General features: G+C 44.8%; 1 protein-coding gene across 1 annotated transcript in view; it reads left to right on the plus strand.

Annotated features, from left to right (window-relative positions):
• Fam174b (family with sequence similarity 174 member B) overlaps positions 1-20,687 on the plus strand; it is a 34,993-nt gene extending 14,306 nt beyond the window's left edge. The window contains exons 2-3 of the mRNA XM_046436654.2: positions 9,295-9,426; positions 18,706-20,687. Coding sequence (XP_046292610.1) covers positions 9,295-9,426; positions 18,706-18,709 — 136 coding nt within the window. The 3' untranslated portion in view covers positions 18,710-20,687. The remainder of the gene's footprint in view (positions 1-9,294; positions 9,427-18,705) is intronic.
• The last annotated feature ends 6,187 nt before the right edge of the window (positions 20,688-26,874 follow it).

Below are 26,874 nucleotides of genomic sequence, written 5' to 3' on the forward strand. Positions count from 1 at the left end.
TAAAAGTTCTTTATATATTCTAAATGCAAGTACATTTATTAGATATAAGATTTTCAAATATTTTCTCCCATTCTCTAGGTTATCTTTTCACTTGCTCGATTGTGTTCTTTGAAGCACAAAAGTTTTTAATTTTGATGAGGTCCGGTTTATCTACTTTTCTTTTTCTGCTTTAGCTTCTGGTATTCTATTTAAGAAGCCATTGCCTAATCCAAGGTCACAAAGGTTTGTGCTTTGTTTGCTTTTATGAGTTTTATAGTTTTAGCTCTTATATAGGTCTTTCATATTTACATACCTACATAGAAATTCCATTTTGAGGTAATTTTTATATATGATGTGATTTTAATTCTTTAATATTGTGTATAGAGCGGGTCCAACTTCACTTTTTTGCATGTAGAAATCTTCCCTATCTTTAAAAAAATCTTTTCTGTCTTTTACACGTACACTGTACTATACTACTTATCTTGCTTTATAGAAATATATATCTTGCGTATCTGAGAGATTGGGTATAAAGCTACTTCATTTGTTCATATGGCTCTTTGTGATCATTATATGGATGTATCATAATTTATTTAACACATCTCCTATTAATGGGTCATTTCCCAAAGGTGGAAACCTGGATTTAGAAAGGTGCTAAAACTCTTCATAACTGATGGATATTGCTAAACTGGTCTCTGAACATAACACTTTACTTTTCCATAAGCAATTAACTAGAGAAATTGTTTCCTCACTTGCTTACTAACAGCGTTTTCAGACATTTTGATTTTTACTAAATTTGTGGGTGAAGAGTGGAATCTCTGTGAAGGCTGGATTTGCAGTCCTCATATTGAGTGTGTTTTCATAGTAAAGTATGTTTTCATAGTAAAGAATGCAGAGCCATTTGCATTTATTTCTCTGTGTGAACTACCTGGTTTATATCCCTTGCCAATTTTTCAGTAAGATTATTGATTTTTTTTTTTTAATTTGTAGAGCTATACATATTAAGTAGGTTAGTCTTTTTATCTTAATGTGAGCTGGAAATATTTTCCCCAGTTTATCATTTGTCTTAAAAATTTTTTAATATTTATTTTTTAGTTATAGGTGGACACAGTATCTTTATTTTATTTTTATGTGGTGCTGAGGATCGAACCCAGGGCCTCATGCATGCTAGGCGAGTTTGAGTGCTCTACCTCTGAGCCGCAGCCCTGTCTTAACTTTAGAATTTTTATGTGTTTGAGTTAGTCATTGTTTTCTTGTTTCTCCCAGGTTTTCTTCTAGTACTTTTATGGTTTTATTTTCTACCTTTAATTCTGATCCATTGAAGGTGTGAAACATGGGCGGTAATTGAATGGTAACCTTTTACCCACCCATTTGGATGAAGTGCCCCCTTTATTCTATCCTAGATTCCAGGATGTCTTCATGTCTATTTCTGGACTTTGTTTTCTGCTGCAGCATCTCTTTGTTAGTGGGCCAGCACCACAGAGTTCCATTATTGTGGTTTGCGGTGTGTTTTACCATCTAGGGACCAGCTTTCTTTTCAGAATGCTCTGGCTCTTCTATTATTGCTGCTCTGTTCCCCCTGTGTTTTGGAATCAGCTTGTCTAACCTGATAGTATTTTGTTGTATTTCATTAAACATGTAGATGTCTTCATGAGACTGAGACACAGTATGTCCTCCTTTCGTGGGCATAAACTTCTTTTGGTTGCTTTGAGTCAGCAGGTGCTGGCTGGCAATCAAGGGAACTTGTTTGTACTTCTAGCTGCCTGGGAAAAATCTGCTGAGTGCCTACTCTTTTTTAGGTATTGGGACACCCATAGTCAGGTGAGCTTCCTCCCCACTGCTGGAGTGTGAAGAGCTTGGTTTTGGGGTGCGGTAGACCTGGGTTTGAGTCCTGCTAACTGAGGCAGGTCACTCAGCGTCTCCTGGCCTCAGTTTCCGGAACCCTCCCTCCCTCTCTGCCTCGCTAACTGGAGACTGTGATGAGATCATGTGTGCACTGTTTGGTGCTAAAAGTTGTTTCATCATGGTGGCTGTTGTTACTGTCACTCCAATGGAGCAGATGGTGCAGGAGGACCAGGTGTGCTTAGAGTGTGGACTGTGCCCCACAGCAGGGATGGGGCCGGTGTTTGGAGATTCCAGGAGTTGCAACAAGGAGAAAACTCAGCCTGGTTGGGGTGTTCTGGGAAGACCTCAGGAGAACTAGGAATGCTTATGGCCCTTGGAGTAGATAGGGAAGAGGGTCCTGAAGATCTATCTCCAGAACCCCTGCCACACCTGGCAAGAAGTAGAAATGCAAACAAATGAGGGCTGAGAATGAATGATTTGCTCAGAGGGACACAGACAAGGGAGCTGCTCAGCTGAGGCCCCAAACTTATTCTCTCGTCTCCCTGTCTGCATTGCCAACTGCCACACTCCAAATCGAACTGACCCATGAGGTCTCACGCTTATTTTGTTTTTATTTGTGGGGGAGGGTGGGAAAAGAAGGCCTCTCTGCAGTTCTGTTTGCTGGGCTCTGGGGCTCCTGTGGACTCTGGGGCTCCCTCCCTCAGCCTCCTTGTTTGTCTAAGTGGGGTGCATGAGTGCTCACTGGAAACTCATTTCTGACCAGCTGTTGAAAGGTCCTTTCAGTAAACAAACCCTGTGGCTTTGGGATTACATTTCAGAGCAAAAGAATTCTAAACATCTCCTTTCTCTTGTTAGAAGTGTGCATTTGGGTTTGAATGAAAGATGAAATGGACATTTAGTCGAGACCACCAATGTCTGTCTCTTCATTGAGGTAGTGGGGTTCCAGAAAAGAAAAGTTGTGGCAAAGGCTCCCCACAACTCTTGGTACCCGCACTGTGGGGGACTGGCGAGCAAGATCTTTACCCGTTTTTGATTCTGAATCTCCTTTTTTCTCTGCTATGGTTGGCAGATTTTTTGGGCTGCTTTCTTTCTTGTCCTACCCCCAATCCCACCCCCACACTCCACCCTGTAACAGGCCCTGTCAGTAGGATTTTGGGTCTGTGAACCCAAGTCTGACTCTGCACCTGGGCTCTTTTTAGAACCAGGTGCCTGTCTTTAAGCCACATGTGTCCCTGAGTAAGAGGGAGCTATGGCTTCCTTGGCTTAGCTGCCTACTGTCTCTGAGAGAGGCAGGTGACCTCAGATTCTTCGCAGCTGTGTGGTCTTTGCTTTATCCCAGGCTCCTGTGCTTGTAAACAGTCCTGTGAGTTGAAGCCACCCGGATGTTTGCTTTCTGAAAAAACCTGGCCACAGGTAGCCCTAAGCAGAAAATGTCATGCGATTGTCACCAGTGTACGGTTCTTTGTTTCTACAAAGGGAAGAGTCCTAGGGTTTAAAAGGGTTTGAGAAAATGAGAAAATTATACTGATGTGTGGAAGGCTTACTATTAAAATGTTAAAAAAATCCCAAGATAGTGTTTATTATTATAGTGGTGGTTTCGCTTCATGCTGTGCCTCCCTTTGAGAATCCTTGGCAGTTAAATTCTTTAGGTTGTGTGTGACAGAAAATCTGGCCTGGAATTACTCTGGTGAAAAAAAAAAAGAGCTTTGTAGTTTTCAAAGAAGGCTGGCTTCATAGCAGATTTAGGATTTGGTCTCTCTCTCTCCCTCTCTTACAGGTTGGCTCTGTTTTCCATTCCTAGGAGGTAGAAAGATGGCTTACACTATTTAACTCTCAAGGTGAAGGGTGCGGCACCCACCTGTCCCTGTTCCAGCTTTCCTTCCTAGGGAACGGTGGTTGGCTCTGATTGGTCACGCCTGCCTCCCCTCCCCCCTGCTATTGGTTGGCTCAGGGGTTGCTGCCATGCAATGATTGGCCCAGGCTTAATTCCTGTGTCCACTCGTGGAGCTGGGGGTGTGGCCAGGCAGAAAGAGGGAGGTAATGGATGCTGGGGAACTAACTGCAGAACAGCATGTGTCCTCAGGGAGTCCCTCTTGGGAAGGGTTGGAAGTGTGCCTAGATTGATGTGAAATAGGAATGAATGTGTGAGTTATGTTAAGTGACATGTTCCAGAAAGTGTAAGGAGGGCAAGGAGTTTTTTGGTGTTAAAAGTCAAGTGGTGGCAAAGTCTGGTCGGGGTGTGGAGTGGGGCTCTCTCTTGGGAGTGAGAGGGAAGTGGCAAGGGAGAACTGGCGCCTTGTTTATTGGCCAGTGCAGGGTGTCAAGGTGACCTTCTGGGGCAGCCTTTGGTCCTCCCAGGGATAACATGTGCATCCTGTGCCCTGCAGTTTTCCTGAATTGTTTGCATAGACTATACTTTTAAGCCCTGTACTCTCCTCTCTTCATGACACATTTCAAACTGTGAGAGGTTGGGAAACACTTTCACTTAGCTGTGTGGGGAAGGAGGTGGCCAATTACAGTCAGGACCTTTCGGTGACGTCTTCAAACCCAGCTCTACCTCTGAGCAGCCATGTGGCCTTGGGCAAATTGACCTCTCTGGTCCTCAGTTTCTTCAGCTGTATGACAGAGATAATAGTGACATGTCCCCTGTGGGATTATGTAGAAGCTGTGCATGTGAACATACTTGTAAATGCTTAGCCACAACCCAAGAAGAGCTCGACTCTTTTAGAGAATGAATGTAAGAAGGTGCAGTTGTAGTCTGTTTTCTGTTGTTGCTAGCGCATACCAAAGACTGGGTAGGTTATAAAGAAAAGAGGTTTATTTTGACTCACAGTTTTAGTCCCAAGTTGAAGGGCTATATCTGGTGATAAGTGGTACAGGACATCACACGGCAAGAGACAGGGAACACGTGTGTGTGCGTGTGCGTGCGCGTGTGTTTCTGTGTGTGTCTGTGTGTGTGGGTGGTCTCTCTCCCTCTTATAAAAACCCACCAGAATGCAATCCAGGGCTCCACCTGACGACATTAATCCTAACAGTTTTCCAAAGGCCTCTTCTCTAAACACTCTAGATTAATTTTTCCATCCTCTCAGTACCTCCCAATGGGGATTAAACTCCACAGTGACTTTCAGAGGGATCAGATCTTATTCAGCTCCACAGCGAGCTTGCAATAGGTCCACGCTTAGGGTCATTCCAACCCTAAGGGCTCTGTTTTCTATTTTCTTGTGTTCTCTCTCTCTGAGGCATGGTGCCACTGTTTTCTGACCCCAGGACAGTCAGGCTTGGGGGTCTGCAGATCTCTGAGAAAGTGTATCCACCCTGTTCATATGTTTCCCTGCTTCCCATGGACCCCTGACTGGTAAAGGAAGGGTTCTCCTTCTGCTGTGAGGACTGTGTGACTCCCCCACCCCTCCATTCCCGTGTGGCAGTTTCCCTCGACTTGTCAGCAGAGGCCCTTACCAATGCACACGTGTGCCTTTGCTGAGGACTAAGTGTCTTTAAACTCACGAGTCTCAGTTTTCCCTTATTAACACAGTCAGAGTGAAACAGCAGAAATTGCTCTTCTTTTGTAAAGCGTGTTGTGTCTCAGTGAGTTGACGGAAATGTAATTTCTCTGGCTCATTATGTCAAAACTGGCGTTTGAAGCACGCACGAGGGCTCTTGCTATGGCCCTTTGTATTACTGAGGGCTCTCCAGAGAAACAGAACCAATAGGATGCTCTGTGTGTGTGTGTGTGTGTGTGTGTGTGTGTGTGTGTATGAGAGAGAGACAGATAGGGCAGGGGGAAGATGTATTTATTATGGGAAAGAGGCTTGCGACATTGTGAAGGCTGATGAGTTCCTGCAATGTGGATATTCAGGAGCCCATGGCGTAAGCTCCAGTCTAGATGCAGGCAGGCTTGAGACCCAGACACAACTGAAGTTTCAGCAGAATCCAAAGTCTGGATAAAAACCAGTGTCCATCAGGCAGGAGTTTTTCTCCTTACTCCTGGAGGGAGGGTCAGCCTTTTGTTCTATGGTGGTCTTCTACTGATTGGGTGAGGCCCACCCATATCAGGGAGGACATTTGGCTTTATTCAGTCTGTTGATCCAGAAACACTGTCACAGACATGCACAGGATAATGTGTGACCACATGTCTGGGTTCCCTGTGGCCCCATCAAGTTCACATGTAATGTTTCCTTCACACCAGTAGTGTCATCTTGGGGTTCAAGAGTATTTTTTGAGATTGGCTGGAATGGGTTGGTGCTAAAGCCACCTAGATCTTGAAGCTGCTGTTGTTTTCCAGCGTCTCATGGGTAAGTGTTCAAGTGCCGCATTTTAGCTCATAATTTCCTCACTACAAGAACTTTGTTTATAACAAGTTCTTGTTATAAAATCAGGAAGAAGGAAAGCCAGTTACCACATGTGGAGGTACACTCTCATGAACCAGGGCTGAAGCAAGAGCCTTCAGAACCTTCTCCCAGGGTCAGCAGTCAGTCCGGCTCGTGATTTTGTGCCCAGCCAGACTGCAGCAAAGTTCCAAGTATATAGTGAGGTTGACAAATGGGCTTCTGCATTTTCAAGGCCTCATGATACCTGAAAAAGAATTCCATATAGAGCCATGGCTCCCCAGCCTGAAGCCATCTGGGTGTGGTCCCTTTGAAGGTACACAGGGGGCTTTGTCAAGTCCTTGGGCTCATTGACATCTCCTTTTCTGGACATTCTGGATGACACTAAAGACATGTGAATGTGCTCGTCTCTGGTTGTATGTTGGGCCAGACATGAGTCGGGGTGAACATGGCGGGGAGCCTTGTCCCTCTACAAAGCCAAGTGCTTCTTCTAAACAGCTGCAAATCATCCAGGTGGAGCTTTAGAGCTCTCTTCCTGAGAAAGGTGTGGTGTGTGGTTCTGTGTAAATTGGAAGTTGACCCTTGTCTTGAGGCCTTGGGGAGGGGTAGTTCTTCTTGGGCCTTTGTCTTGGATTGCTTGTGCCATTCAGAGTCGTTTTGAGCTTAAATTCCCTCTATCTATATCACAGGGGTGGAATTGGTCAGGGATTATAAATTAAAGTAGAATGCAAAGATTTATTTTATTCCTTTGTTTGGGGGTGGAGAGACTAGGCAATCTATTGATGCAGGGAGTGTTGGACCAACAGTATCTGTAAGGTTAGCCTTTGTGCTTTTGCACAAAGCCTGCTTTGACCACTCCAGGGTCACTGGTGAGGTAACTGGCCATGTTCCTTTGGCTTAGCCTCTTACCACCACACCTGGCATTGCACCATTCTTCATCCTGTGTTTAGAATCCAGGTAGACTCACACCTGTGCCTGTGTGTGTACCTGCAAGAACCTACGGAGACATTATTTTATAACTTGGCTTGAGATCATCAGATTTTATAGCTGAGTTATCCTCTTTCCCAAAGTCTTACCTCTTTTCTCTATGCAAAGTATGTCAAGGAGCAGGTGCTATATATACAGGTCAAATAGGCTGAATGCCAAAGGTACAATACTAAAATTTGTTATGTGAGTGAGTGACACTTTGGTAAATCTCATTTTTGGTAACTTACACTAGGTAAGTCAAGAGCAAGCTGCTGTTGCTAAGAAATTTCTAGAAAACCTGAAGGTAAAGTTCTGCTTTCATTTGTTTTGCCAGCTTGTTGAAGAGTTTCTCTGTGCTGATGATTCCACAGAGAGCTCACCATGTCATTGACGTGGTCTCTGTGGGAATGGCTTCTGGTCTGCCAGGAGAATGTGTAGGAGACATCATTCTTCAGTGCACTTGGGACCTTTGAGTTTGGTGGGTTTCTCATGGACAGTGTCAAACAGTCTTGTGAAGGAGGGACAGCAGAGAATAAACCAAAATTGGGAAGAGGTTCAAGGTAGTGCAGGAATAAGTGCAAAGAACATCAGTTGTCATGATGGCATTATAAACTTTCCAGCCATTTCCTAAGAAATATTATAGCCTTCATGCAGAGAGTCCTTGTCAGCCCTCTCCCTGTGGCTGAGGGTGACCCTCTGCCATCCCAAAGGGAAGGGTGTAGTGTTCTAACAACTGTCCTCATAAATCCTCACAGTGGAAAGATTATCAACTCATTCACACAAGCCCTTGCCAAATGAGAGAGGATTGAGCATTTTTTACTTCTGTTTACAATTCCTACCAACAACTTTTGCCAAGAACTTTCTGCACTCAGCCTTGTTAAGCTCATCCTCTCCCATGGTCCTCCCTCGCTTGCGAGGAAGACTATTTTATTTTTTATTTAATTGATTTTAGTTTTTTAAATATACAACAGTGGAATGCATTACAATTATTATTACACATATAGAGCACAGTTTTTCATATCTTTGAATATAAAGTATGTTCATGCCAATTCATGTCTTTATACATGTACTTTTTTTTGCATTACAATTTTTATTACACATATATACCATAATTTTTCATATCTCTTTTTGTATAAAAAGTAGGTTGACACTCAATTCGTGTCTTCATACATGTACTTTAGATAATGATGTCCATCACATTCCACCATCCTTGTTAATCCCTGCCTCCTCCCTTTCCCTCCTACCCCTCTGTCCTATCTAGAGTTCATCTATTCCTCCTGTGCTCCCCATCCTTAACCCACTATGAGTCAGCCTCCTTATATCAGAGAAAACATTTGGCATTTGTTTTTTTTTGGGATTGGCTAACTTCACTTAGCATTATCTTCTCCAGTGCCATCCATTTATCTGCAGATACCATGATTTTATTCTCTTTTATTGATGAGTAAAATTCCATTGTGTATAAATGCCACATTTTTTTTTTATCCATTCATCCACTGAAGGGCATCTGGCCATGTGGAGGTAACTGGCCATGTTCCTTTGGCTCCACAGTTTAACTATTCTGAATTGTGCTGCAGTAAACATTGGTGTGGCTGTGTCCCTGTAGTATGCTGTTTTTAAGTCGTATGGGTATAGTCCGAGAGGAAGACTATTTTATTACAGTTTTATTTCTGATGAAACTGAGGCTTAGGGGGATTGGTTGACTTGCCCCTGATTACACAAGCAGAGTGTGGCTGAGCCAAGGACAACACTAGACACTGCCAGCCAGGCTGTGCTGGATCCTGTCCTCATGGAATGTTGTGTTCATCATGGATTTTTTTTCTTTGTTTGGCATGAATTTTGCATTCAGATATCAGATATCTGAATTCAGATATCATCTTGGTTACTGAGTTGCTGGTGCTCAGGGCAGGTGTCTCTGCTTCACAAGTGAAGACCATACCACACCTTTGTAGTAAGATCAGTAACTTGCTTGAGGTCCTGTGGCTGCTGGGGTCTTACTCAGGTCTCCTCAGAGCCAGGCTGGAGGCAGCCACAAGATGCACCTTCAGTCAGGGTCATTGTGCCCTCACAAGGGTGGAAGGAACCCAGCTTGGCATGGGCTGCCATGTCTGTGTCCAGCCCTCTGAGGCTTGGGCTTGGTGGCCTCTGTCCCAGCCCTGTTCTCATGAGTGTGCTTCCCTTCCAGGTCAGGAAAGAGGTTAAAGAAGACCCGCAAGTATGACATCATCACCACTCCAGCTGAGCGGGTAGAAATGGCCCCTCTGAATGAAGAGGACGATGAGGACGAGGATTCCACAGTATTTGACATCAAATACAGGTGCGGGGTGGGGACAGAGCTGTCTTCCTGGGCTCCGGGTGTTGGGTTGGTAGAACAGTTCACCTTTGAAAGCACGGGAGCCTGGGCATGTTGTGAATGTGCTCTCTTCTCTGGTTGTATGTTGAGCCTTGAGTCATTCTGCTTCTGGGGGGGGGCCTGTGCTGATCCTTTCCCAGGACACACAGCACCCATAGACCCAGCTGACAGGGAAATGCTTACCTCTTGCTTTTTCCAGATGAGAATGCTAAGTCAGTTTTAGGGGAGGAAAAGGAGGGTCAGACTTCAGACAAGAAACTGGTCATGCCCCTGGCTGGAGGAGGTCTGAGCCAAGCAGCTGCATGCATCACACGCTGTGCACCCAAATAGACGTTCCGTTTCAGCATTGTGCAAGCCAACAGTCAAGGATATGGGTGGGTGGGATTCTTGATTGAATGGAACTTTCCCATGATCTCCAAAGACAGGTGAGTTTCCTAAAGGTGTAGGAGAGTCAGAATGACTTCGTGACATCACAACTGCAGTATGGGTGTTCATATCGTTTTGGGATGTACTTTGAGTATGTGAGATTCTCAGTGAAAGAGTCGGAGGGCTTGGAGGCTCAGAGTTGGAGGAGAAGTTGCTTGTATAAGGTCCCAGGTAGTAGGAAAAGTGGAATAGAAATCTAGGCTGGGTCCTAGTCTGACCTCCCCCATTCCATGGCCTCTCCATGCCTGGGGTGGCAAGCCTTCTACACCTACTGTCATTGGTTTCTCTTCAGACATCTTTTTGGTCCTTCTATATAAATCAGTTTTCAGATTCAACAAAAACAAAGTGTTTGGAATTTTAATTGGAACTTCATCGACTCTGTAGTCAGCCTGTTTATGTTGGCTCTTCCAATCCATGAACATGGAATAACTTTCCATTTATTCAGGTATTTAAAAAAATGTCTGCAGCAATTTTAAAAATTTACTCACAAAATCTTTAATAAATTTGTTAGATATATTTGTAGATGTGTTTTGCACATATACATATATAGATGACTTCATATATATATATATATATATATATATATGGCCTTAAAATATATTTTATTTATACTCATGTCTGAAAAAAATGTCTGTATTATCATATTTACATATATCTGGTTTTGGAAATAGCATTTGTTAGTGAATCACATCTAAATTTTATAAAAAACAATCAAACATTAAAATTGGTTGGTTATGGATAGCAGACTGGGGAGAAACCCATGAGCTACAGTTTTCATTTTAAGTAAAGAATAACATCTTTTGAAAAAAATCAAATCTATTAGTAACATTCATCCATACTGCAAAATTTTATATATATATATATATATATATATGTGTGTGTGTGTGTGTGTGTGTGTGTGTTTATTAGTGATTTTATTGCCAAGTCATTTTATCTGTCTCACACTCAGTGCAAAGAAACAAAATATAATGTGAAGAAAACCATGTCCTCATCATTATTCATAATAGAAAGGATCTGCCTCTACCTGCAGGCCTGGGTGTATGGTATAATATGGAGCACTTACTGGTCTTTGTGGATCAATGTCATACTGTATTGATTCTAAGCCATGGAACAGAGTCACATCCATATTTGGTGACTGAACTGATTCCATGGAAACCATAGACTTAACCATTTTTATGCTATCTTCACATCTCACTACATAAGAAAAGACTCTAAATAAGGTGATACAATAATCAATCTGTACAGAAATTCTACCTATAGACTCTTTCTTTAATAAAACATAGAGAAATGGCCCTTTCTTGAGGGCATGGATACAGGTGCAGTTACAGGCAATGATGGATTAAAACTGTGTCTGGTATAAATGAAGATAAGATACTCATTGAAACCACTCTCATATTAAGAAACTTAAACAGTGTGTCATAGTTCTTCAACTGATGGTACAAGTTCCACTGCTGGACGAACAATTAGTCCTGTATTGGCATTGTCACTGGCTATGAAAATCACCACCAGAGGTAAATGATTAAATTGAACCACTTGGTCTGCATTCAAGTTACAGCAAATATTTTTTTAAATTAATTTTTTTATTTATATGTGACAGCAGAATGCATTACAATTCTTTTTACACATAGAGAGCATAATTTTCATATTTCTGGTTGTATAAAAGGATGTTCACACCAATTTGTGTCTTCATACCAGTACTTTGGATAATAATGTCCATCACATTTCACCATTACTTCTAAACCCCTGCCTCCTCCCTTCCCCTCCAACCCCTTTGCCCTATCTAGAGTTCTTCTATTCCTCCCATGCTCCCTCTCTCTATCCCACTATGAATAGCCTCCTTATATCAGAGAAAACATTCGGCATTTGATTTTCTGGGATTGGCTATCTTCATTTAGCATTATCTTCTTTAACTCCATTCATTTCCTTGAAAATGCCATGATTTTATTCTCTTTTATTGCTGAATAATATTCCATTGTGTATATGTGTCATATTTTTAATCCATTCATCTATTGAAGGGCATCTAAGTTGGTCCCACAGCTTAGCTATTGTGAATTGTGTTGCTATAAACATTGATGTGGCTTTTGTCCCTGTAGTATGCTGTTTTTAAGTCCTTTGAGTATAGATTGAGGAGGGGGATAACTGGGTCAAATGGTGATTCCATTCCCAATTTTCCAAGAAATCTCCAGACTGCTTTCCATATTGGCTGCACCAATTTGCAGTCCCACCAGCAGTGTATGAGTGTGCCTTTTTCTCCACATCCTTGCCTATACTTATTGTTGTTTGTCTTCATAATAGTTGCCATCCTGACTTAGATTACAATTATCTTATATCAGACAAAGGTGCCAAAAACATGCATTGGAGAAAAGATAGCCTCTTCAACAAATGGTGCTGGCAAAACTGGAAATACATATGAAACAAAATGAAATTAAACCTCTGTCTCTCACTATGCACAAAACTCAACTCAAAATGGATTAAGGACTTAGGAATAAAACCAGAGACCCTGCATCTAATAGAAGAAAAAGTAGGCCCTAATCTCCATTATGTAGGATTTGGCCCCAACTTCCTTAATAAGACTCCTTTGGTGCAAGAATTAAAATCAAGAATCAATATATAGGATGGACTCAAACTAAAAAGTTTCTTCTCGGCAAAAGAAACAATCTGTGAGGTGAATAGAGAGCCTACATCTTGGGAGCAAATCTTTACCCCTCACACATCAGATAGAGCACTAATCTCTAGGGTTTATAAAGAACTCAAAAAACTAAACACCAGAAAAACAAATAACCCAATCAATAAATGGGCCAAGGACCTGAAAGACACTTCTCAGAAGATGATGTACAATCAATCAACAAATATATGAAAAAATGTTCATCATCGCTAGCAATTAAGAGAAATACAAATCAAAATAGCAAATACTTTTGTATTTTGAAAGCCCAAGTTTACTCCTCAGCCTGTTGTAAGGGCAAAAGTCAGCGAGAAATCAGTTCTGCAGGCATGCTCTAGAGTGTTTTCACCACCACCTGAATTACAGACACTCCATCTCTTTCTGATACAGCAGTGGCACGGGCCCTTCAGCATTGGGTCATTTTTGATACGGGAATTGTGTTACCTCCCTAAGCACCTTCATATCTCTCCTCTGCTCCTATTCTAGGAAGAAACTCAGGACCCAGCAAATACATTCGTATTAATTGCCTAACCCAGGCTGTTGGCCATAATTAACCCTCCTATCTCCCAGGCTCAGTCTCCATGCCTGGGTTTCTGCTCCTGGGGCTGCAGTCTTCTCTGCTGTCACTTTGAGGACAGCATCAAAAACATGTTCCTACATAAGCTGCCACTCTTGATTAGTGACTTCATCAGGAGTAACTTTATAAAAATATTGTTTTTAAAACTTGTTCATAGCAGTTGTTTTTTTTCAAAATATAGCAACTTGCCAAACTCTAGTAATATAAATATAGATTATTTTGGGTTTTTAAGAGTTGTAAGGGTCTCCTAGGCCCTTTTGCCCTCTCCCTAGTCCTTAACCATTTTTTTCTTTTTTACTCTTTTTTCTATCTTGTTTTCTAAGTCAATGTTAAATACAAGTGGTGATAACAGGCACCTTATCTTATTCTTGATCTTAAAGGGTATGCTTTCAATATTTGACCACTAAAAGTTATAGGGTTTGTTATAGGGTTTCTGTGGCTCTCCCTACCCCCACCCCCAGGAGGTTTCCCTCTATTCCTAGTGTCTCAAAGGTAGATTTTCTTCAGTGTTTTTTTTTTTTTTTTCTTGCTTCATGGAGGCTATCTTTTTTCCTTTAATCTGTTAAGGTGGTGAATTGATATTCATTAACATTCTTTTTTTTTTTTTCTTGGTACTAGAGATTGAACTCAGGGGCCAATCACTGAGCCACATCACCAGCTCTGTTTAGAGACAGGGTCTCTCTGAGTTGCTGAGTGCCTTGCTTTTGCTGAGGCCGGTTAGAACTCACAATCCTCCCGCCTCAGACTCCTGAGCTGCTGGGATTACAGGCATGTGCCACCGTACCCAGCTGATATTAACTTTCTAATATTCAATCAGCTTAGCATTCCTGAGATAAAATGAGTTTGATCATGTTATCTTTTCATATGCATTGCTCCACTCAGTTGGCTAATATTTTGTTTAGAGTTTTCTTGTCTCTCTTAATGACTTAGATCTAGGCTGTCATTTTCCTATTTTGTAACAGCCCCATAGGACTTAAGTTTTCCTCGTGTCATAAAGTGAGTAGAGACATGGTTCCTTATTTTCCACTTCTCTGTAACAGTTTGTGTAAGATTGGAATGACTTGTTTCCTAAATGCTTAATATAGCATGCTAAAACTGGCTGGGACTGATGCTTGCTTTGTGCATAGAGTTTGAAAAACACCAATGTTCAGTTCTTCGAATATTTACAGTACTATTTAGTCTATTTCTTCTTGGTTCAGTTATCCTGAGTTGTCGTTTTCAGGGATTTTGTCCATTTTGTCCAAGTTTTCCAGTGTTCTAATGAAGTTACTCATAACATCCTTTTATTATCATCTTGTAAATCTTGGAAACATGGGAAATGCAGGTGGTCCCCTTTCTTAATTCTTATTTTTGCCTTTTCTCCTTTTTTTTTTTTTTTCTGGATGTCTTGCAGCGAGTTTATCAATCCACACAGAGAACTAAAGTTTGGCTCCTTTGATCCTATCATGGTTTTCCATTTCCAGTTGATATCTGCATCTCTTCCTTACGCTTTCTCTGGGTATGTTCTGTTCTCTTTTAACTTCTTTCATTCAATTCTTGACCTGTGTGGCTACCTCCCGCGGACACTCACTGTCACTGTCAGGCTCTACCCTGCCTCCCTGCTTATCCTGCAGAACTGAACTTTGGGTGGATCCTGTTAGAAGTTTGGGCTGTTTGTGGTTGAGATAAAAATCAGGATGTGAACAAACTTGAAGCCGATTCACCAAGTCCGCCCCAAGTCATCAGGCTCTAAGACAATGGACCAAGTAACAAAGACTGCTGGGCAGTGGTAGCTTTTCTCTTTTGCAGGTGTAATGTCCATTACAGAAACTACAGGTAAGAAATGGGGGAAATGACCTATGATCTCATTGCTTAACGGTAACCACTAGAGTGTGTGTGAGTACCCATCTGTGGATTTCTGAACTAAGTGTGTGTGAGTACTCATGTGGATTTTCTTTCTTGTTGAAATAGGACCACGTTGCAGTGGCTGTTTGGGAACACTTCTATGGCAACATTTTGCTAACAGCTTTTCAGGTTAACAAGCAGGAAAGAACAAAGGCTTTAAGGCCGGTTTCCTGTTGGGTGTAGTGTTTTTAAGCTCTCCTGTCTGCACATTGATAATCTGTTCACGGGGGCTTCTTTTTCCTATTAAGTCGGGGCTCAACCAAAAGAAATTTTTTTTTTGTTCTTTCTAGGAAACAGACTGCATTTAATTCAGATGTGATTGGATCATGACTGGGTTATTTTATGATCAAGTGGAAAGAGTAAAATCATGTTTTTTAGTGCCAAGGTAGTAAGGTGATAACCCGCCTATTTGTTCTGCACGTGTCATTTTCTGATAACGTCTCGTCACTTGGAGCCTCTGCATTATCAGTAAGGCCTTTTTTCCCCCTCCAAGTTTTTAGCCAGGTAGGAAATGCAGAGGAAGAGAAGATGGGCAGAGGGAGGCTTCTGTTGACATCACTCTCTTTATGCTCCGAGTACCTGGGGTGTCGTCATCCATGAGATGAGACCTCCAGCGATTCTGGCCAGATAGGGGTAGGAGAGTCTTTAGAAATGACTTTCCAACTCTGCACTTAAAAAGACTAATTAGAAGGGGGAAGCGATTGCTAAGTGGAGTACAGAGAACCCTGGGGTTTTGAAATGGTTCCATATTTCAAGAGTTGTTTGGATTTCTCTTGTGTGTGTTTGGGGCACGGTTGGCCTAGCGTGCACTTGTGGTGGATGCTTTGGGCCTCTGCGAATCCCTGGCTCATTACAGGAGACTTTCGACACACCTTCTAGGCATCCCCCAAGGCAAGGCAAATGCTGGCTCTTCCTCCCGCTTGTGTTTGGGGCAGCTGTGACCAACGCAGCCCAAAGATATGCTGCGGAGAGAACCCACTGCTCCTGCCAGCCTTGCCTCCCTGCCAAGAGGCAGGTCTCTGTCCCCAGTTCTTAAGTGTGGAAATGATGTCCCAGGGGGGGTGTGGACAGTATAAACTGCCCACCCTCTTGGGGATAGAACTTGCTGCAATGGTATAATTAGAAACCGATGAGATTTCTGCTGTAATGCTGGGACGGTGTCTGACATCTCATTTTGGGAACAAAGGACATTCCATGCTGTTCCCAGCAAGAGGTCCCTGCAGGGTAGGCAAGGAGTGGGAGAAAACACACCTACTTGCTCCTCCTAGGCTGAGGCTCTCAGGGCTCTCATTGCAGTTGCTAGATACTTTCAGGGTGGTGACTTCTTGCAGCTGCTTCTGCTTCTTAAGGGGCCCTACTTGGCCGGGCTTGGAAGGCCCTTCTACTCACCCAGGCCCTGGGCGTTTAGTTCTGTTGTGGACAGAGAATCATGAAGTGCTAGTGATGGGTTGTGGGGCTCCCCTCTGCTCCATTGCTCTGGTATGAGGGGTATAAACTGCAACCAGGATAGAGTGAAGGCCCAAGACCAGATAGAGGGTCTGGGTGTGCTCTTGGGGCCCTGGTAAGATGCAGAGTCGCCTCTCAGTGTGGATTCACTCCCCCACTCCCCTGCCCACAGGAGGGAACAGGTGGCTGCTGTGAAAAGCCAGCCTGCACCGTGTGGACATGGCGGCTTGGCCTGTATACTTTCCTTCCCCTGGTCTGTTGGATCCCTTGGTGGCTAACATGATGCCCATATCTGTGTTTTTCTTTAAGGTTTTTAATTAAGACAACTTTCAAACTTAGTGCAAAAATACAAATAGTATGGGGAGGACACCTTGTACCTTTCACTGAGATTTTTCCGTTTTTGACGTTTCTTCTCACCTTATGATTGCCCTGTGTGGGTGTGAACATGCAATTTTTTTTCCCTGAGTCATTTGAGGGTACATTATATATATTTTTATATATCTCAATATCATGGCCCTTTCCCACAAACATCAGGATTAACACATCATGAACTGGAAATATAAGTAAAAAATGTGTTTAATGCACCTAACCTAGCAAACCTCATAGCCCAGCAACACAGTTCTCTGGAGTGTTGCTTGTTTAACAGCCCCATGCCCATGTGGCTGGCTGGGAGCTGTGGCTTATTGCTGCTGCATTGGGAGAGGGTTTCCCAGCCTGGGAAGAGTTCACAATTCAATGTGTGGTTTCTACTGAATGTGTATCACTTGTGCCTCATTGTAAAGTTGAAGAATCATAAGCCTAACTGGTGTAAGTTGGGGACTGTGTGCATGAATTTCCTAGAAACAGGATGTCCAGTACTCAGGAGGCTGAGGCAGGAGAATCACCAAGTTTGAGGCCAACCTGGGAAACCTAGTTAGACTCGATCTCAAAATAAAATAATTAACAAAAGCTGGGGATTTAGCTTGAGGTTGTAGAGTGTGCCTGTTCAATCCCGGTAAAACACACACACACACACACACACACACAAAGGATGTCCATATCTTTCAGTAAATCACTACCTGATGTGGTAATATTTGGGAGCATGAAATTACAAAAAGGCATCCATTTTATAAGTTTTATTAAGCCTTCATTTTTACATGTATGATTATATAATACCTGTAATCCAAGCATTGACAGATGATGGTAGCAACTGTAACTGGTCAGCTTTTTCCTCCCGAGTTCTTTTAGATGATATTTTGAATAGATTTTTTGAGTTTTTAAACTTTTTAAATATTCCTTTCAAAAATATTTCTTGTATTCATTACATTGTCTAACCCTACTTTGGTGCTGGAGATTAAAGGTGAGCAAACTTTGGACATGGATCTTGCCTATATGATCTGTTATTCTAAGCAAGAAACAGATACTGATCGGGTACTTACACAATTGGGGGTCAGCAAACTACAGCCCATGGGCCAAATTTAGGCCACTACCTGTTTTGTACAAGTGTGTTAGTCAGCTTTCCATCACTATAACAAAATACCAGAGATAATCAACTTAAAAAGTGAAAAGTTTTGTTTTAGCTCACAGTGTGGAGGTTTCAGTCCGTGATCAGTTGGCCCTGTTGCTCTGGTCCTGTGGTGAGGCAGCACATCACGGCAGGAGTACGTAGTGGAGCAAAACCGCTCACCTCATCAGTGAACCAGGAAATAGAAGATAGGAAGTGACCATGGTCCCATAAATCCATTTGGGAACATGCCCCCAGTGACCTGGTGGTCTCCCACTAGTTCTGCCACCTTCTGGTAGTGCCAGCCTGGGGACCAAGTACTTAACACACAGACCTTTAGGGGGACAGTCCAGATCCAGGGTATATCAACAGCTTATGAGCCAAGAATGATTTCTATATTTTAATGGGGAAATCATCACAAGAACAACATTCCATGACACATGAAGGTTACATGCAGTTCAGATTTCAGTGTCCACAAATAAAGTTTTATTAGAACACAGCCATGCCCAAACACTCTGTCTGGCTGCTTTTCCACCAACGGCAGCAGGGCTGAACAGTTGCCACAGAGCCTGCCTAACCTGAAAACTCTTGAACTTTTACAGAAATAGTTTGCTGACCCCTGATGTGAGCACCTGGAGAAGGGCTGGGAGGGGGAGGAGAGTAGGCAGTGCAGTTCAAGGGATGGAGACTGTTGGGGAGTGATGTGGGGGGGTGGTTTGGTGCTCTGCCAGAAGGCGCTGATTCTCCATCTTCCTTTTCTTTCAGGTAAAACCTGTTTCCCAGGGGGTTGCATACTGTGGAAAACTGTTCAGCTGCAGCCTGGGTTGTGAAGGATCTGGAGCAGTCTCTCGTCCACGGTGTTCAAACCAAAACAAACAACATTCACGAAACTCTGGCTCCGTCATGTGTGTCCAGCGTCCATTCAGAGTGTCACCATCAAGCTTGTCTCCAAATCACCACCCGGGAGGAGTTGCCTCTGCTACTTTCTGGGTGCCCTTTTAAAATGTCACCCCTTCTCCTGCCTCCCTTTGTTTGTTTGTTTTTTTTTTTTTTTTTGCCTTGCTAAAGCAAAGGGTAGAAACATGTTGAAAAATATTTTTAAAGCAACTCTTGACAATAGTGGAACTATAATTAGGAGGATCAAGTATCTAAGACCAGCCTGAAGAGTCTTCAGCTGTACACTTAGAATTCTTGCCACTCTGCTCTCCTGGATCTCTACGCTAGACATCAGGCCCTTCGGCAATCTTTTTGGCTTGGTGGGGGCTCAGGCCTTATTTTGGTGAGGGCTGTATGAAATTTCAGGTGGGGAATGCTGAGACTGGTTGGCCCCTACTGGAAGTGAACCAGTATTAGCTCCTGTCCCCACCACCGCACACCTTTATTAAAAGGGATCAGCAGAAATAGGCCTGGCTAGTTCACAAAGAATTTAGAATTTCAGTTATCAGGGAAAACAAAGTATGTGTGTGTGTGTGGACATGTGTGTGAATATATATAAAATAATTTCTCCTCTCAAGGGAACGGAAAGCACTGGGCAGCTTTGGGTTGGTAACTTTTTTGTTTTTTTAAATGCTTTTGTGTATGTGTTGTGTGTGTGTTTGTCACGATTCTACATTGTTTGTCTTAGAAATATAATTAAAAATCACTGTGGTAATTTAAATCAATGGTGATTTGGCTGGGTCAAGTGAAGGACATGATTAGGGACTCTGCTGGCCCTAAGTCAGTCTAGACTGGGAACTTCCTGGACCCAGGAGTTCACTGCACAAGGACCCCCTCCCTTAGGCATGGGTAGGGTCTGAGGCAGGCCGCTTCCCTGGGAGCCTGTGAGGTAACTTTACCCAGAGATACCCTGTGGAACAGGACCTTGGGAGACCTCTCAGATTGACGGAGGCCTCCCATTTTGCTCTCCTCCCATATTGATGCAGCCAGTGCGTTTCTACTTCAAGCCTACTAGCAGTGCCTTTGGGACCCTGGGGTTCCATTCTGTCTGAAAAGGTGTTTTTAATTTTTTACCCCTTCTTTTCCTTTCTGGCACTGCCCTACGGTTTGTTATGTTTGCCTGTCTATGGTCCTGTTCCGTTGGCGGGGATGAAAACTCCCACCTTCCCCTCCTCACCCCCGTTTTCAGGCTCTTTGGTTTCCTGAGAAGGGCTCTCTTGGTGGGAAGAGAGATGGGCAGGGGCTTCCGTGGCCCTGAGGCTCACCTGGGTGTGGGTGCTGTGTGACCCTAGCTGTTAGCAGGCGTGCTGGTGGCACAAAGGGAGCCCTGGAAGCCCAGGCCAAGTATAGCCCTGTGGCTGGTGCTGCTGGGCTGTCCGCTGTGGCGCAGCCCACACGTGGTGCCTGCTGGGCCTGGCCCTGTCGCTTCACCTCCTTTGTTGACTCTTCTCCCCTTAGCTCTGTTTGTCAGAGGGGTGGGGCTGGAAGCAGAACAGCTGTGGCTGCACTCTCTCCCCCCTCCATGGTGGTGTGCTCGCAACCTGAGCAGTGACACGAGGAAGCCAGGACACCTCGCAGCTGTGCGCCTTCTCAGCCTTTGAACTGGAAATGCCCAACTCTCATCTGCAGAGTCTTATGACTACAGCTCAGTCATCCAGAAAAGCTGGATTCTTCTGCCGTATGTCTAAACCCCGCGCCGCCTTGTGCTCACCACTGGTCCCTGCTGGAGGGGACACCGACAATGACTTTCTAAATCCTTGGTGGAACTTCAGCACTACAGGCGCTTAAAATAAAGACCTTTTAGACATGAACCCCGTGTGCATTGGGTCTGGATATTTTCTGAGGTGGGGGCTGGTGAGGTTCTTTCCTATGATTAGGAGTGTGGGTGCAAGGTTGTGGAGGAGGGAGGGCTGGCTCTAATTTTCCAGGTGGTTGTCATGAGCCACATCCTGCATTGCTACCTGCAGGAGGTCCCTGGGTCCTGGTGATTTGGAAAAAGGCTTGGGAATGAAATGGTGCTACATACACATGTGTGGGCTCATTTGATCATTTCCTGGAAACCGACTATAGGTTAGGAGATACTGCCCCTCATTGTGTTTGGAAACTCTTGGGATATCTGCAGAGGACACAGAACTAATCATGTTGAAAAAAGTTAGCTTATCATTTCCTCACACCTGGGTCAGCATAAGCTCTTTATGAGTGTGAATGGGATGCATGCATCCAGGCTGGGTTAACCCCTAAGTGAGTAACAGCCAGAAAAGAAAGCTCACTTTTTTTTCCCCTCCTATTCTAACATGTCACCCTTGGACAGAACCAAAAAGCTGAAGGATATGGTCTACTTGACTTTTCTGCCCTTTCTTTCTCTTTTGCCATAACTGTGACTGGAGTTCTCCAGGATAGCTCTTTATCCAAGCAGGATTGTGTTAGAGGCAAGCACTGGATGGTGGATCTCCCATCATCTGAGCTCCCTCCACTGAGCACCTTCCTGCTGGGCTGGTTCCTCCTGACACTCAGGGATACACCCTCATTGTGTTTGGAAACTCTGGGGGTAGAGTTAAGTTTGCTTTGGTGCAAATAAATGACTTAATTCTGTGTGTGTGTGTGTGTGTGTGTGCAGTTCTAGGGATCTGGATGTGTCCACTCCTACACCACCAGTGTAGGAAAAGGATCTGTCCCCATGAGGCCTTCTGGCTGTTCCTACTGACAGGTGGGAATCAGTGCTTATCACCCTCTAGCCCAGCAGTGCCAGAATTTCTTGTGGCTTTTATTTATCAGAGAATTCAAGAACACTTGATATGGACTCAGTGTACAGTATACAACATATAACTTTTGAAAACAGGGTTAATTTTCCATTATTGTTGGGAACCAAATAGATGTGAACTTTCCAGATGGTTGTCATGAGCCACATCCTGCACTGCTACCTGAGTCTTTGGTCCGCAAAGTACCTGGGTGTGATACTCTTTGTAAAGTGCCTCAAAATTTGCTTTTATTTCTTATATGAGGTTTAGTGGGTTAGCTTAGTAAACTCCATATTCCTTTCCCTCCAACACCCCCTCCAGTACTGGGTATTGAACCTAGAAGCATTCTACCTCTGAGCTATACTACCAGTCCCTATTTTTTTTTTTTTTTTTTAAATTTTTGAGACAGGGCCTCACTAAGTTGCCCAGACTAGCCTTGAACTTGCAATCCTCCTGCCTCAGCCTCCTGAGTAGTTGGGATTACAGGCATGTGCCCATGTGCCTAGCTTGAGGGGATGGGTTTCTGGATGAGCCAAGTCTACGTGGATGGGAACACAATAAGCTCATATGTATCTGTTGGCAAAGCAGGTAGCCCACAGTCTCCAATTTAAATATTTAAATGGCTCATCTGGCATGGGCACTGTGAGCAGGTGTCGTGCTGTGAGTGTTTTGAATGCATTAGCCTCAGAGCCTGCAAAATTCTGCAAGAAAACAAGCTGGGCAGGACCAAGGATCAGGATGCAGGCAGGCCTCTATGTGATTCTTGGCCTTGCTGCTCGTGGTCTCTGCCTTGTTAGCCTTACCCTCCCCACATATAATATGGGAGAAACCATATTCCATTGGTTATTGTGATCATTAAAAGGTATAATTTAGCCAAGAATGTGCTGCAGATATCTGGCACGGGGGACACCCGGGAATGGTCACCATTAATGATATAGAGTTCCTCTTGTGTGCCAGGAACCTTTGCTTATAATTCAGTTCTTCAGTGAGTCCTTGGGTAGGTGTTCTCCCTGGAATAGACTTGAGCATTTGGTGACCATTTAGGCAGGCCCAGGGCTGTTCCATTCAGCCACTTCCCCTCTCCCCAGCTCCCCATAAGGAAACAGATCCATTTGCCTAGCACTTCAACACCCTCTGAGTCCTACTGACAATGTGGTGAGATGGGTGAATGCCTTCATTTTCTATGTGCAGGAATGAGTCTGGGAAGGTCAGTCAGTCTACAGGGTCACATGATTCATGAGGGGAAGGTCTTGAATCAGGAATCGCCTGCCCTTTTCCAGGTCATTTATGTGAAGGGAAGAGGTGGGGTACTTTCCTTTTGAGACTCTAAAAGTTTACACTTGGGATGGTGGAATGCCTGAGCTGTGGCTCAAGGAGACTTAAGATAACAAAGAGGTGCCAACTCAGCTGTGTCCCCTCCTGGTGGGGAAAGGAATCTGTAGGGCAAAGGGGCTATGTCCCCTGGAGCCTGCGCCTTTCCCTTTTGAGGTTTCACCTGGGCATCCAGGATTCTGGAATGCTTTCTGCCCAAATGTGACTAGAATCTGATTGGGCTGTGTGCTGGGGAACATAGCACACCTGGTGTATTAGTCTGCTTCTGTTGCTTTGACAAAATACCCGAGAAAATTAACTCAAAGGAGGAAAGTTTGATTTTGGCTCATGGTTTCAGAGGTTTCAGTCCATGACCACTTGGCTCTGGGGTTTCTGGGCTTATAGCAAGGCAGAGCACCACAGTGGAGAGGGTGTGGTGGAGCAAAGCTGTCACCTCGTGGCAGCTACGAAGTGGAAAGAGTCACAGAATACAGGGACAAGATAGAGCCTTCAAGGGCATGCCCCAAAGGACCTACCACCTCCAGCTAGGCCCTACCGCCTAAGCTTCCACCACCTCCAATAGCCCATTAGATAGATTATGAAGCAAACAATGGATTCATCCACTGGTGAGGGCAGAGCCCTCATGATCCAATCACTTCCCAAGGGCCCCACCTCTGAACACTGCTGCCCTAGGTACCAAGCCTTCAACACACGAGCCTTTGGGGGACATTCCAAATCCAAATCAGAACACTTGGTCTCTCTTCGTCTGGTTCTCATTCCTGAAGAGCCCATCCAGAACATGTGAGGTGAGGACACGATTTGCCAAAATGGAGTCAGTTTGCAGGGATTGTGCACGTCTCCTCTCTCTTTTTAAATCAATGATGTAGAGATGAGCTTTGGGATGCCCACTGTTCCACGATGGCACGTTTTTCTTTGTAATGATTGTTTTCCCACACTGTGAGATTTTGAGACCATTGTTGATTCAGCCAGGCTTGACATCAATCCCCAGAATCTGATCTTTTCCCTCTCCCTCCCTGTTCCCCCGAGGTCTTGCTGAGTGTGCGTATACTCTTCTCTCCTTTAGCTGGAATCAGGACCCATGGAAAATAATTACTGGAAACGTTCCGGAATAGAAAGTGAAGAACAGCAGCGTTGTATAAGTACCACATAAAGCAACTAATGAAATGGAATAATCTCTTTTTCATTTGGCAGCTCTGCCAGGTGCAGGGTATGCCATGGTGCAGACCAGCCTCCTTTTTTACACCATTCACTTCGTGTTGGTGTCCCTTCGTGCTGAGACCCTAAAATTCTCAGCTTCTCACAGCTTTGGGAGGCGGGGAGAGCACCCATGGTGGGTGCTCAGGACATGAACTATCATTTTGTTACATATCCTGCAGAGAATTGCGGCCCGGATGCTGGTGCCTGCTGGGCTTCCAAGGTGACCGGGGCTGGCACACTCCTGGCTTTCAGACCGTTGGGGTAGGAGGGAGATAAGGTCTGTACGGAGCCCCATCATGGCCCATACTTCTGCTTCTCTGAGGCATCTGCATCCTGGCAACTGAGAGCAACAGCTGCAATTTATGGTGCTTTTATGGTGTTCCAGGGGTCAGGGTAAGAACTCTACATGTGTTGTAAAGAGACTCATTTGCATACTAAGCTGAAGCTTGGACTCTGAAGCGGGATTCCCTGGGTGTGAATCCAGGTTCTAACATTTACCACCTGTGTGACCTTAGGCAAATCTCTTAACCTCTGTGATTCCCCTCTCCTCATCTGTGACAGGAGAATCAGCAGTATTACCTGTCATCCGGGTATTGTGAACTGGATGTGTTAATGTCTTTTGAGTACTTTTGACACTGATAGGCGCGCAGCACTAATGTGTTTGTTAATGTATACAGCAGCGCTGCAAAGTAGCTTCTGTGTCACCATTTCTACTTTGAGAGTGAGGAAGCCAAGACTTTGATAATGACCTTGCCCAGATCCCTGGCTTGCAATGGTCTGCCTGCTGTTGAAGGACTGAGCGTTATTCATGGTGACTGAGCGTTATTCATGGTGTCACATTGCCGCCCAGCGCTAGGACTCTGTCCAAGATGAGGGGCCAGGTATGTAGAGGAAGGAGGAAGGCTGACCCCAGCCAGGTCCACCAGGCTATTCTAGGTGGACAGAGAGAGTGCTGGCTTTCCAGAGAAGTGTGAGCAAGGCCCCTGGGGTCTGAATGGGTTCCTTAGAAGATCTCAGATACTGGGTAGAGTGTCCTTTCCTCCTCCGCATTCCTTCCACGTACTCCACCCCTTCGATCATTCAGTGTGAACCGTGGAGAAGGATGAAGCCTGCCTGAGTGCTGAACTCAGGCTGCTGTGGCCCATCATCTCTGCATGATCATGAAGGGTCTGCTCCCTGCCATACCAGCAGTTAGGACTGGGTCCCATTTACCTCTGACTGTGCTCTCCCGGGGCAGAGAACAGCAGTGACCATGCTTGTGACATGGAACAAACCCCACAAAAAGCAGCTGCTGCCCATGGGCAGCCCGTCAGATGAAGGCTCCAAGGGCAGATTAAGCCAAGGCTTGTTGCTCGTGACAAGCCTGCCAACACTGCCCCCTGCCCTCCCCGCTGTGCCCCGGTTTCCCCCCAATTACTACAGTCTCTAGAGACCCTGATGTGCCAGTCTCCCTGAGCCCTGTCTCTGAAACAGCCATTGTGGGAGCTTTGGATTCAATTTTATTTGCTCCCAGGCATCTATCCAGTCATGCCAGCACCGCTGTCATAAACTCCATTCTATATTAGAATTTTGTGTTTAAAGCTTTTGCATTTTTTCTCTAAGATACTAACCGTTATCCTTGGGACTAGGTCCTAGAGCCTAGAAAGGTCCAACCTGCAATTTGTACCTGAGGACTGAGTCCTGCTGGGCTGGACGGCACCCAGGGGGTTTGTCATGTGGTTGGTTGTGGTGGAGAGGACCCCGACACCCTCGACTTCCATGTCCACACTCTATACTTGGGCAAACTCGAGGTCAGAGTTTATGTGAATTCCAACCATTTCTACCACAGGAGGGAAAAAAAAAATCCCCTCTGAGCCTGGGCCATCTGTCCCCAGAGCCCTAAGCAAGACTGGTGCCACATGTCTGCACCTGTACTTCACAGCTTCCCCACCGACTCAGAGGAGGATGCCCAATGTGGGTTGGGTTGGCATTCTTACCCCTGTCCAGATTGGGAGGGGTGTGGCCGCTGCATGCACAGCAGACAATGGATTTGGAGGTGCCTATCAGAAACAAAACAAAACAAAAAAGACCCTTGGATTCACAGTGCAACACTTCTGAGCAGAAGAGCCATAAGCTCAAGAGTCACCAAGATTTCCAGGGGTCTGATAGCCTTGAGCTTTCTAGGGGAGCCAGGAAACACTGTGGAGGGTGGTGACACCAACTGGTTGGACAAGCCACTGCAGCTTCTGTTGTGGGGCTTCAGCTGTAGGGCTTCAGCTGCCATTCTCAGTCAGGGCCCTCTGGGACTGCGGGGTGGAGGCTACAGTGGTGGATGTCCCATGGTAGGCATGCTGGGTGTGAGAGGTATCAGGGGTTCCAGCAAGAGGGGTGAGGCCCAGGGAATCCAATATCCAGCCCATGGATGTCCTTGGGAGGCCCCCTGTGGGGACACCTCTTTGAAAGCCACTGAGGCTAAGCCCACATGGTATATAAAGACTCACAAGGAATCACCACAAGAACCTGCGTAGAGGGTTCCACGTGCTGACTCCACACGCATGCAGCCTGAGATTCTGCATTTCCAACAAGTTCCCAGGAGACGCCATTGCTCCTAGTTCAGGGGCTCTGTCTTGAGAAGTAAGGCGTTTAGGTTTCCCTTTCTCTAGCATCCCCATTTCAACAGCATCCCTTGGCTGTGTGGATTCTATCCCTGAGGGTGTGGGCCACAGCCCAGTAATCATGCCCATCCCCCCTC

The sequence above is a fragment of the Marmota monax genome, unplaced genomic scaffold, assembly GCF_021218885.2.
Source record: "Marmota monax isolate L192 unplaced genomic scaffold, Marmota_monax_Labrador192_F-V1.1 WCK01_AAM20220418_F8-fsc00005, whole genome shotgun sequence".
Taxonomy (NCBI): Eukaryota; Metazoa; Chordata; class Mammalia; order Rodentia; family Sciuridae; genus Marmota; species Marmota monax.